The following is a 13,010-nucleotide window of genomic DNA, read 5'->3' as shown; positions in this document are numbered from 1 at the left end:
AACAATTGTAAAAAAAAATGCTATATAAATAAAATTGAAGTGAATAAAAAAAACTGTAGCCAAATTAAAGTGTGCATGTGTCCGTGCATGCGCTTAATTAAATATACATAGACAAATATCAGCACAGAAAGAAAATGTGATTTATAATATAGATTTTATATGATTTTTATTAATAGCATAAACCCCTTGAGATGTACCATTTTGTTTTTGCGGGGGTCCTAACATTCAAAGATACACAATCATAACAAAAACATAACCAACATTACAAAATTAACATTACAAACAACAAACAAACATATGCGACAAAAAAACAAGAAAGATTCAAAATAATAATTTTACCGAACCAAATAACAAAAATAATCAGTAATGGATAAACAAAATACAATTATTATAAATAAACATCAAATCAAATACTATCAAAAATTTTGCTTTGGATATTATTATTATTTATTACTTAAAGGATTAAAAGAGTCTTCTGAAAAGATGTCGTTTTTTATGGCAAGATCAATTCAACATATATATTTTAAAAACACAAAAACATAATTTTTGTACTATTTATGTATATCAAATTTAGAGATTTAAATAATAAAGTTTATCAATATGCCTTTCAATCAAATGTATTTTATTTTTTTTTTTTATTTTTTTTTTTTTTTTTATTGGAATGTCAGATGTACATACAAAAACAGGCCTGCAATAAGAAAAAAAACAAACTACAATTCTCAAAGGCAGACACATTGCACCATAACCAGTTACAGTTCAAATATGAAAATCAATTAAATAATATAAATAATGAAAAAACGGAATTAAAAAGGGAAAATAAATAATGGTAAAAAAAAATAAATAATACTTTTTAACAATGTTGACAATACAAGGGGTTACAAATAATTATTGGGTACAAAGATCTTTGAAAAAATTGGCAATAACATTAGATTTTTCATTTGAAAGGGTATGAAGAGAGTTTGCAAGCATTTCGAGTTCTCTGGTGAAGTGAGGAAAGGATGGAGGAGTTTTAAGAATTCTACACTTGTGAATGAAAAATTTAGCAAAGTCAAAGAGGTTATTAATTAGATAGTGTTGTGGACAAGTTTTTAGTACACCAAACTTAATTTGTTTGTATTCAAGGGAATTCACACATGCAATAATACTTGACATTTTGCTATACAAATGAGACCAGAATTCCTTTGTGTAGTTACAATAAAAAAAAATATGTTCAGTGGTTTCAATTTCAGTTTCACAAAATTGACAAGTGTTTTCTTCAATATTAAAATGTGAGTGAAGGAAATCTTTAGATGGGTATATGTCATTTATTATTTTAAAGTGGAGTTCTTTCACTTTGGGAAGACTTGGAAAGATAAGGTAATTCATTCTCAGCTCTTTAATTTCATTTGGGTTGAAGTCTTTAAAAATATAATGACGTCTAATTCTATTTGGATGTAGCCTCTCGATGAAAATAGTTCTAATATATTTGTTGTTGCATTTACAATCTTTTATAGAGAGTTCACCAAGACAGAGGGTTGGGAGAGTGAAAGTTACAGAGTAATGTGAAAGAATTCCTTTCATCAATAAAATCATGCTTTTAGGTATGGCCTTTATAACTGTAAAAAACTCTTTAGGGTGACATACAAACTTATGTTTCAGACAAAAGTCATTATAACTGAGTATATTCCCAGAGGTATCCATTACGTCCAGTATGGAAAGAATATTATATTGAAACCAGTTCCTATAGAATAAAGATTTGTTATGATGTATAATAAAACGATTGTTCCAAATACAAGTTTTGTGTGGACTGAAGTTGTGGGAAAATGCTAATTTCCAACACATGAGAACTTGCTGATGGAATGCAGATAACTTAAGAGGTAATTTGGACAACTCAAAATCACATCTCATCAAAAACTCTAAGCCACCTATTTTCTCAAAAATTGAAGAAGAAACAACAAACCACAAGCTGTTTGTATTACGAAGGAATGATCTTAACCATTGGGTTTTTAAAACACTATTCATTATTTCTAAATCAATAACATTTAAACCTCCTTCTTCATAACTATGAACCAAATCATTTTTGTTAATATAGTGATGTCTATTTTTCCAGATAAAGTTGAAAATTGCAGTGTTACATTCTTTTATTAAATGGGAAGGGATAGCTAGAGATGAAGCTGGGTAAACAAATCTAGAGAGTAATTCCATTTTGGTTAACAGGATTCTTCCAAAGATCGAGATATCTCTTTGTATCCAACTGTTAAGAATAGTTTTTGCTTTTAAGAGTTTCTTTACAAAATTTTCTTGGATACTTTGGTTGCTGTCTTTAGTAATAGTAATTCCCAGGTATTTTACAGAACTTTTAATCGGTATATTGAATAATGAATCCATCTCACTATCATGAATTGCTATTAGTTCACACTTATTTATGTTTAAGTAAAGGCCTGACGCTTTAGAGAAGAGATCACACAGATGAATTGCTTTGTCAATTTGATGTTGGTTCTTTAAAAAAATTACTGTATCATCAGCTAACTGACTAATACCAATTTGTCTTCCAAATACATTTAATTTTTCAAAGCTGTTGTTTTTGTCTATTAATATAGCCAGCATTTCTGTTGCTAAGATAAATAGAAAAGGGGAGATAGGGCATCCTTGTCTTATTCCTCGAGATATATTAAACCTTTGGGATGTCCCAGATGAAAGTGAGATAGAGCTATTAATATCTGTATACAGAACTTTTATAAAAGAAATGAATCTTTGGCCAAATCCAAATTTTTTGAGGGAATTGAAAATGAAATTATGTTCAATTGTATTTTACAATCTATGGGAACACCCCATGTGACGTCATCAGCGCGCGCCGTATCGGGAATCCTCGTGCTGTTGTTCGTGTGAATTCTTTATTTTCGCCGTGTCTTTGAATGTAAATAAATAAGTTATGAGTTCACAGATCACTTGTGTCGGATGGGTGAAGCGAGGAGTCGCGAAAGAAGTTCCGGATAAAGTAAGTGTGAATGTTAATAACTCAAACATGTGTATGTGTGTGATCTACATGAACTAACTAAATAAAACATGATGACAGGTCGAGCTGAGTAAAGAAGAGCTGCAGCGCATCATATCAGAGGCCAGAGATGGACTCAGGTCAGGTTTTACTCTTGATCAGACTCAATCTGAGAAACTGGAAAGTATTGACTATATTGGTTAAAATACAAGACCAGCTTAGTTTTAAACAGGAGCTTAATTTTTTTCAGGGGTCAAGAGGATGATGAAGAAGAAGAGGATGATGAAGGTGTGGTCAGTGAAGAAACATCGGTCGAAGCTTTATCTGCAGTTGAAGAAGTAAAGGAAAGAATCAAAAAAGAGGAGGAGGAGGAGGAGGATGAGCTCGCTGAATATGGCCTGGATAAATATGATGAAGAAGACATTGGTGTGTGTGAAACTTTCTGAGCTGAATTTCCTGCTGATCTTGAGGAATGTTGGAAACTGATTTAGATTTTCATGCTTTTTGTGTTTAAATTCAGAAACATCAAATCTTGGAGACAGTCTGGCAGGATTGACAGTGTTTGGCACCAATGAGGAAGATCCTTATATCACCATTAAAGACACAGTGAGCAACACACACACACACACACACACACACACACACACACACACAATACTTGCTGTATTTGGTGTTCAGAAAAGGTTAAATTTTGTCTCTTAATGGATCAAAGTTAATGTAGTTTGTCTTTATAACAGAGAAGTTACACAACCCAGTAAAGGTTTGAATATGTAATAACTATGAAATAGCACAAAAGGAATTGTGTTTCATTATGAATGACCAAAATCTAAATGTATAGTATAAATATACAAATATGTTTTTGCCTGTGTGTGTGTCTCTGTGACACTCTGTGTCTCTGTGATGTGTTTTGAAGGATCAATATGAGCGAGAGGATTTTCAGATCAAACCCACTGATAATCTGATTCTGGCTGGTCGGGCTGAGCGAGACTGCTGTAACCTGGAGATTTTTGGTAACCATCATCTCTCAACTACTCACTTGCCCTTTAAGAAACTTGAATGTCTTTTGTACATTCACTCGTGCCTTGTGTTGTGTTGTCAGTGTATAATTCAGAGGAAGATTCTCTGTATGTGCATCATGACATTCTGCTGCCCGCCTACCCGCTGTGTGTCGAGTGGCTGAACTTTGACCCCAACCCTGAAGAAACACAAGGTGAATATTTCCACATGCACATCAGACCTCTCACCACAACATGAGCAGAAAGCAAACTTGGATATAATATATAATCCATTATGGCCTCACACCAAGCTTGTTTTTCATAGGGAATTACGCAGCCGTGGGGAATATGACTCCTGTGATTGACGTGTGGGATCTGGATATTGTGGACTGTTTGGAACCGGCCTTCACGTTAGGCAGCAAAAAGACGAAAAAGAAGAAATCAAAGAAGGTGCTTGATCATAGCAACTACAAAAATGTGAACGCTAAATGTTTTCAGATTTGAACAGTGTTTGTGTTTTAGAAAGCAGCCGAGCCCATCGAAGGTCACACTGATGCAGTGCTGGATTTGTCCTGGAATAAAGTGGTCAGGTAAGATTTTCAAAGTACAATGCTTTAGTGGACATGATTCTCATATGGTGTGATAAAGGTTTGACCGGACGTCCCGTCATGTGCAGGAACGTTCTAGCGAGTGCTTCTGCGGATGAGACGGTGATTCTGTGGGATCTACAGCAGGGAAAACCAGCAGCGTCCCTTAAAAAACACACAGATAAGGTATACTCCGCAGATCAGATGAATCATGCGCTCCACAGGGTCTTGTGTTTGACCCCAGATCTAATTCAGTCCAATTGAAATTTTGTCTTCTGTTGCAGGTTCAAACATTGAAGTTTCACCCATTTGAGGCTCAAACTCTCATCTCTGGATCGTATGACAAGTAAACAGATCGGCTGACGTTGCTGCTCATGATCTTAATATCTGCCCAATCGGAGCTCAGCGTCACCGTGATCTTACCCAATCAACGCTCTCTTTTCTTTCAGGTCTGCGATTCTGTATGACTGCCGCAGTCCAGACAGCAGCCATCGGATCTGGAAGTTTAGTGGGCAGGTGGAGCGTGTCACTTGGGATCATTTCTCCCCCTGTCACTTTCTGGTGAGCGAATGAGTCGTGTTATGATTTTTCTGTTTGTTTGTTTTTTATTTTATTTGCGTTTACACTCCGTGTTTCAGGTGAGCACCGAAGACGGATTCATCTACTGTCTGGACGCTCGATCTGATAAACCTGTGTTTACTCTGAGGGCTCATGATGGAGAGATATCAGGTTAACAGCTGATCTCGGTTTACATTAAACTGTGGATGGTATGGAGGACTGATGTCTAATCACATACATTGTTGTCTGATCTCTGTAGGTATGGATTTGAGCAGTCAGATTCGTGGATGTCTGGTCACGTCCTCTGCAGACAAACATGTGAAGATCTGGGACATCCTAGGAGACAAACCCAACCTCATCCACTCCAGAGACATGAAAATGGTACCATAGCTATAAAATAAATTGTTCAGTGTAGTTCAACAGCATTAGTATGTTGAGTTATATTGGAGATTATGTAATATAGTGTTTTAATGCCGTACTGTCTTTAAGGGTGTGATGTTCTGCGCCTCTTGTTGTCCTGATCTTCCGTTCTTGTACGCATTTGGAGGACAGCAGGACGGTCTGCGCGTGTGGGACATCAGTGATGTTGCTGCTGGTATGGAACTCAAGCCATAATAGTTTCTGTGTTGTGTGTGTGCGTGTTAGTGTGAGTGACTGATTCTTAAAACCCTTTTATTTATTTTTTTTAGTGGCAGAAGTTTTCGGCAATCGGGAACGCTTGGTGGCAAACACAGTTTCTGGCGCTTCCACCAGCAGCACAGCTAGCACAGCTGACATGGAGGTCTCCTAGCAAGTCAATTTGAGAATGATGTCTGACTAAAAAGACAGGACTGGAGGGGAAAATAACAGGCGATTGTTTCATAACCAATGAGATGAACAGTGACTGTGTCTGTAACATATTTATACAATCAGAAGAAGTGTTATGAAAAGATAACGTCTGTGTTGAATTCTTTCCTTCATGAAAGATAATGTCCCTCTTTACAAAACAGATTTAACTCCATCTTTATGTTTATGAGGTTTATAACAATGGCGATAAATACATTCTTATATGTATCTGTGTCTGTTATGAAATGGCTGGATGTTTTTTTTGGGAACAACAGTAAATAAAACCATCAAAGAAATTTAAATGACAAAGAACTGTCTTAATCTGTATTTATAAAATGTATTATATTATCAGCTATCCCACATTCATGTGAGGATATATGTTGGCTGTTGTTTCCAGAAGCATTTGTCATTCAGTAACATTATAAAAATCTTTTACCTGTAAAAACTGTTTTTTGTTTTGTTTGCTGCCTCCCAGTGGGCTACAGGGGATCTACAGACATACGTCACTTCAATTTATTCTGTCTTTATTCAAAGTTTTGAGCTTATATTAAACCTGGCGTGGCATATTTTTTCTCTTATTATCCACCTAATAAAGTGAAGTTTCTGAAGTATTGGAAAATAAATGTAGTAAGCGTTATGTTTCGTGATACAGGCTTTACATTTCTGACATTGACATTTTTTGTCTCTTATTCTTAAGAAAAACTGTTTCTCACAGTTTTAATAATTAGTCGTCAACCATAAACATGTATGTTTAGTGTTTAAAACGTTAAGTGCTTATCGCACGCATACAACTTTACTGCCCCCAGTGGGCTACGTTGGAATTGCAGGGCACTGCCGTTATTTTCATATAACACTTAAACTATTTTCAAAAGGCAATTGATATAATCTTCGTATTACGTTTTACTATACATCTCATTGTTTTTGACTAGGCCTATTTTTATTGGTTTTCCATCTAATATGTTGAAAAAGCGGAGCCAGAGCGGTCACAGCGTTTGTTTCCTATCCGGAGGAATATTTTAGTTGCGCATAGAAATACATTTAATAGAAGGGCAAATACAGATGCAGTTGTTGTATTACTTTCATAGAGGGCGCTCCGTGGCTCAAACCGCCTATTAAGTGTATGGAATCTTTAGATTCATCTGAAACAATATATAGTTTTTTTTATACAGAAATAAAGAAGCACTAATGACAACCACTCATATAAACACTAGTATTTACAATGCATTGATGCGTTTAAAAAACGTGCCTTCGTTGCGCGTGTCCTTGGCGATTCGCCCCTCCTACATCGGGTTTTGACATTTTCTCATTTTTTGGCAGATCAGTGGAGCCTGTGTGGAAGCATGGCGTCGGGTCACATTAGTAGACTGGGTTGTTTTATTAAACGTATCTGCATAAGCAGAAATGTAAGACATTTTAGAGGTGAGCATTGATATTGTAAGCAATTATTAATTCGTGTGTAACCACTGTAATGTATATATTATTTTTGGATGCTATTGGGCTTTAATACTCTACTGTACTTACTTGATTTACTGTACTACCCTTTAATGTTGTAGCTGGACCTGTTTTGACATCTCATAACAAGTCAACTGTTAGTGATCCATCCTTCGACAACAACAGGTAACTTTTTAAAGTTAAATGTATCTTTGTTATCAATTGTATAGAGAGTTAAAGCTGGAGCACGTTTATTGTTATTTATCATCCAATTTATCATCATTCAACAAGGCAGATGCAACCTATAAATTAACAATACCATGACTCAAAATTATTTATATATTATTTAAAACATTAAGCATTTGCATGATTGTAGTTTATCTTGTGTTGCCTGTGTTAAAATGACAATATTACTGTAATACTTTGCATTAAATCATTATGTCCATGTGATCTGTGTCTTATTTCAGTAATGTGGAGATTGGAGTGACGTCTGATGGCAAAACAATAGTATGTTTTCACCCTTCCGTAGACGTCCCTTACGAGCACACACAGGTAATGATGTCACAGATGAACCGACATAAATCATCCAGCATCACCAATAAAAACATGTTTTTATTCTACATTACAGCCGATAACCAGACCTCATGTCCTCAGCAATGAGGCAGAAACACACGAGCAGGTGCTTAAAGCCAGACTGAACAAAGAAGTCCTTCATGACAAAAAGGCTCCAACTATAGAGGAACTTAGCAAGATGTTCTACACCACCAAACACCGCTGGTATCCAGTGGGACAGTACGTTGTCATTTTTCAATCCAAACCTCAAGCATTCTCACATGGTTCAGATCATTGTGTAATGATTTGTGGTTTCCGTTTCTCCTGGCAGGTATCACATGAGACGCAGAAACCGCAATCCACCCAATGACAGATAATTCTGGACTGTTCTTCATTCTTATTTGATGTCTGTTTTTTTACTTGCATTATTACACATTAAATAAAACTCCCCAACCAGCTGTGGGTATGGTGTGTCTGTAATTCCAATATTTGTTTAGCATTTAGCAGTATTTTTTGTAAGAGTGTTACATTTATGTCAGTTAATAAGCGGTTTTAACCCAAAATCAGACTTAAAATATGTTCCTAACCCGGTCCTGGTATTTATTCATGTTTTATACATGGAAATGTTGTAATACCTTCTCTTTAATGTATTTTAAATAAGTTTGTATCATTGTGTATTCTGTCCTTGTAAAGAGATGTTCTAGTAGGTAGACAATGCTTAGAGAGAAAAAAAATATTTTTTTAAACTTAATACATTCAATTAATTTAAATACAATTAAGACAAAAGGTTCTAAAAAGTACACAAAGATAAATTATTGTAAAATATATGCATAAAAAAAAACGAAACTACATTTCCCAGAAAAACTGATCGGGCTGATGGTGACGTTATTGCCGGAAGATTTGCGCGCATGCGCTGTCGAACTAAACGCAAGGAGTAGGCAGCGGGCCACAGCGTAAACGGCATTAAAACACGAGATGGCTGGATTGCCGCGCAGGATCATTAAGGTATCATCTGTATAATGATTATTGTATGTCCAACGCGCCATTATTTATGCGCACTGCTAAAGTGATGCGTTATAAAGCAGTGTGAAATGGCACGTGCTGGTGGCCCGAGCTTGCGCTCTGCAGCAGGGAGGCTCCCGCGCGCTCACTATTTATACATTACAGATATTATGATCAAATAACCTGTATTTAACGAGCAGCACGGATCACTATGCTAGGATCTGTGTGTTTTGTGTATGAGGCAATGATGTATATGAGCAGTGGTGCTGTAACTGCAGCCTGGAGGATTCTGGGTGTGTTAAAGCCCTCTGTATGACACATGAAGATGTACATTGGATGCAGATCTCATCATCAGTGGGGAATCTGTTTAGACGTAAATGCATGTGTTTTCATGATCAAAATGGGTGGATTTGTAAATAAATCTACCGTAGCAAGACTGCTGGCATGCAGTCTGATCCACATCACAGAGATTCATCCACAAAGAGTGGGTTTATTTCGGAAAAAAATTCGAAGAAAGAAGTCAAATAATGAAATGTCTCATTGAATAATGTCTCATTGAATAGAAACTATTCATTATTATAAAAAAATCGTAACACAAAGTTGTTGTCTGGTTTATTTGTTAATAAGCATCTAAATAAAAAATTGTTCTGTTCACAAATGCAAAAATGTTGGACATTTCATTGAACTGTATAATAGTGCTGATTTTAACAACACCTTACCTCATAAATACCAGTGATACAAAAACGCAACTGATAGAAAAACGTATAACCAATCCGAATTTGAACAGACAATTTCACTTTTTTCATATGTGGGTGTGTCTCGATAGGAGACGCAGCGCTTGTTGGCCGAGCCTGTGCCTGGTATCAAAGCGGAGCCGGATGAGGGGAACGCTCGATATTTCCATGTGGTCATCGCCGGTCCACAGGATTCTCCATTTGAAGGCGGAACGTTTAAACTGGAGCTGTTCCTCCCAGAGGAATACCCCATGGCTGCCCCGAAGGTCCGTTTCATGACCAAAATCTACCACCCCAATGTCGACAAGCTGGGCAGGATTTGTCTGGATATTCTGAAAGGTGTGGTGTGTTCATTTGTCCATTTTTGCATCTACACATGTTAACTAGGACACGTATTCAATGCCTGTTCATCTTTTTTTTTTCGTTATGTAGATAAGTGGTCTCCCGCTCTACAGATTCGCACCGTGCTGCTGTCTATCCAGGCCCTGCTGAGTGCTCCGAACCCAGACGATCCGCTGGCCAATGATGTAGCCGAACAGTGGAAGAGCAACGAGGCTCAAGCCATTGAGACAGGTGCGTTCTTCTGTGTGAGTTTATAGTTTCTCGTTATTCCAAGTTTTTGACAGTTCCTAAATGATTTCCCCTTTCTCTCCTACAGCCAGAACATGGACCAGGCTGTATGCCGGGAACAACATTGAGGTTTAGAAGAAGGAAAAGATGTTGGAAACTAAGGGTGGAACAATCTCCTCCTGTCTTCTATTGCATTTAAAGGACACTTTCTCAGACAAATTAAAATGGAAACCGAAAAACAAACAAACATAAGATTTAAAACCAACTACTGCAGCCCATTGGGTGAGTGTATGATGTGTCAGTGAGTGGCTGTTCTCAGATCAGCTCAGAGCTAATGTTCGCTCCACTATTTGATCTCTCTGGTTATGGCTTCATGTGGTGACGGCCTGGGGCTTCATAACTTAGGGATTGGAGTTTCCCACCTGCTATTTTTTGGTCACTACACTGTGCCTGGTCCGAATGCGTAGTTCAGTCTATCACAATCCTTCACACAGTGGCTTTGACTGGAAACGGATTGTAGGTTTGTGTGTCCTGTGCTCCAGGCCCTACACCGGGGTGGATAGTTAATCTGTATTTGGGCATGGGGGGGGGCTGTTAACATGGGTCGCTTATATGCTGCTTTTTGGTCAGGGACAAAATGATGTGAATTTTTGACTTTTTTCTTCCTGTGAAACGCCACAGCATGTAGTTAATCCGTCTAAATCATACAGGACAAATCCTGCTCTGACGTAGTTGTACTCCAAACAAAGCTTGCGTGAATGTGTGTGTCTGTAAAGGTTTGTGATTAGGCTGGTGTGGAATCTGTATGACTTGTCTGGGAAAATTAAATCTGTACATGTTCAGTTTTAGTAAAAATATTTTTTGTTATGTTATTTGGTTCGATCTCTTTATTTCAAGAGTGTTTTAGGTTTAAATGTGAAAATGACACATGAAATACATTCCATAACATATATCTCAGATATCAGGTGCTGTTGGTTTGTCGGGGGAGTCACTGGTTAAATTTAGTTCCCACCCTATGTGGTTATTAGTGTTTAATACTCCGTTTTACTTTGAAATATGTCTCATTACAGAAGTATGCTAGGTTATACGTGCCATTGCATGTTGACTGTAAACAGTAGCAAAGCATTTTATTAGCCATTGTTTTCTGGACATGCACGTCTGGTATTTTAAAAGGTAAATGATTCTTTCCAATTACGTGCCAGTTTAGCATTGAAGTGTTCACATGAAAGGGTGTGTGACAATAAAAACATGCAGCATTTTGTCAAGGTGAACATGCATCCACTTAACACGACACAGATGTTTATTAAAGAAATAATTATTGGTATCAGTCAAAGAAACACAATGACACAATGTGGCTTCAGGACACAGACTTACATCAAGTGGTTAAGTGTAAACAAGAAAATCTTCATTGTTGAAATGTATTAATAGTATAATCAACCCCACAGTATGCTTAACTGTTACACTGACAGACTGAACAGGTCATTTTGTAAATGTGTAACTGCAGTGGATTTACAATCTTTTAGGGGTGGTTTCCAAGACTAGGTCTAAGTTTAATTATGAATTATAACTACTTTAAAAAAAAAACATGCCTTACTAAAAACATTACTTGTGTGCATTTTAAGGCAAAACAAAGGGCACTGATGTATTTTAAGATATGTCAGTAAAGGTTTTTCAGTTTGGACAGCTCTTACATTTATTTTAGTCTAATTCCTGTCTGGGAAACCGCCCCTGAGTGTTTGATCTCTATCTCCCGGTTTCACAGACAAGGCTTAAGGCTAGTTCTAAACTAAACTTAACTGAAAATAACTTGCAATGATAGATCTTAAAATGTGGCAATGCCATTGATTTGTTTCAAGATGCACACCAGTAACGTCCTTTTCCAAGGTATGTTCATAAAAGCTGCTTAAACACTTAATTTACATATGGCCTAGTATTGGCTTTAGCTAAGCCTTGTCTGTGAAACCAGGCCTATAAGTCTCATGAATGTGATGCAAGACTGCTCTGAATGCTGTCGCAGTTATTTTTGCTATATTGAGAGCAGATTTTTTTATTTAAAGGGGCCATGGCATGAAAATCAGACTTTTCTATGTTTAAGTGCTATAATTGGGTTCCTAGTGCTTCCATAAACCTTGAAAATGTGAAAAAATCAACCCAGTAATGTAGTTTTGGTAAACCATTTTCTGCAAGCATGTCAAAAAAAGGGGTCATTGAAATTTGACATTTTATTATAATAATACCGCCCTTTAATCTGCACTATCCAACCACAGCACTGCAATTTAGTAAAGAGAGAAAAAATAATTGACAGCACAACTGAGTTTGAATTGTATCAAACCACCATCATTGTGATCAGTGTTTGCACTTCTTCCGCTCATTTGCATTTTAAAGGACACACCCAAAACGGCACATTTTTGCACACACCTACAAAGTGTCTATAATAAATAATCTATATGGTATTTTGAGCCAAAACTTCACATATGTGCTCTGGGGACACCAACGATTTATTTTATATCTTAAAAAATTATTGTGACATGTCCCCTTTAAAAAAATGAAGAAACTACAACTGAAAGATGTAATATAGATATAAACATCATTCTCTGTAATTATATTTGCCTGCATGAAATAATGGAAACAGTCTGCCCCTGAGCTCTGTTTTGTCATATCTAATGAGTCATTTGTTATGTCTGTAACATCTGAACAGGTACCATTACAGGATTTTTATGACGGTGACAACATTATAATAATATCAGAGCAGGACTATGTAATGTCATATGAAATTTGTTAT

General features: G+C 36.6%; 3 protein-coding genes across 3 annotated transcripts; all 3 read left to right on the top strand.

The window, feature by feature from the left end:
- The first annotated feature begins 2,816 nt into the window (after positions 1-2,816).
- pwp1 (PWP1 homolog, endonuclein) lies at positions 2,817-6,537 on the top strand. Its single transcript, XM_065273399.2, has 15 exons — positions 2,817-2,977; positions 3,056-3,114; positions 3,225-3,400; positions 3,495-3,580; positions 3,888-3,984; positions 4,074-4,184; positions 4,295-4,419; positions 4,492-4,559; positions 4,646-4,742; positions 4,841-4,902; positions 5,006-5,117; positions 5,195-5,285; positions 5,374-5,495; positions 5,604-5,709; positions 5,804-6,537. The coding sequence occupies exons 1-15, from the start codon at positions 2,912-2,914 to the stop codon at positions 5,902-5,904; spliced, it is 1,479 nt and encodes a 492-aa protein (XP_065129471.1). The 5' UTR covers positions 2,817-2,911; the 3' UTR covers positions 5,905-6,537.
- A 697-nt stretch (positions 6,538-7,234) lies between these two features.
- On the top strand, positions 7,235-8,380 carry mrpl42 (mitochondrial ribosomal protein L42). Its single transcript, XM_065273384.1, has 5 exons — positions 7,235-7,358; positions 7,493-7,556; positions 7,838-7,922; positions 7,999-8,162; positions 8,254-8,380. Exons 1-5 carry the CDS (start codon positions 7,280-7,282, stop codon positions 8,297-8,299), a joined length of 438 nt encoding a protein of 145 aa, XP_065129456.1. The 5' UTR covers positions 7,235-7,279; the 3' UTR covers positions 8,300-8,380.
- Positions 8,381-8,801: 421 nt separating this feature from the next.
- ube2nb (ubiquitin-conjugating enzyme E2Nb) lies at positions 8,802-11,100 on the top strand. Its single transcript, XM_065264271.2, has 4 exons — positions 8,802-8,927; positions 9,751-9,997; positions 10,091-10,231; positions 10,317-11,100. The coding sequence occupies exons 1-4, from the start codon at positions 8,898-8,900 to the stop codon at positions 10,361-10,363; spliced, it is 465 nt and encodes a 154-aa protein (XP_065120343.1). The 5' UTR covers positions 8,802-8,897; the 3' UTR covers positions 10,364-11,100.
- The last annotated feature ends 1,910 nt before the right edge of the window (positions 11,101-13,010 follow it).

The sequence above is a fragment of the Paramisgurnus dabryanus genome, chromosome 1 (genome assembly GCF_030506205.2).
Source record: "Paramisgurnus dabryanus chromosome 1, PD_genome_1.1, whole genome shotgun sequence".
Classification (NCBI taxonomy): Eukaryota; Metazoa; Chordata; class Actinopteri; order Cypriniformes; family Cobitidae; genus Paramisgurnus; species Paramisgurnus dabryanus.
Note: the sequence above shows the minus strand (reverse complement) of the source record. Positions and strands in the feature narration are given on the sequence as shown.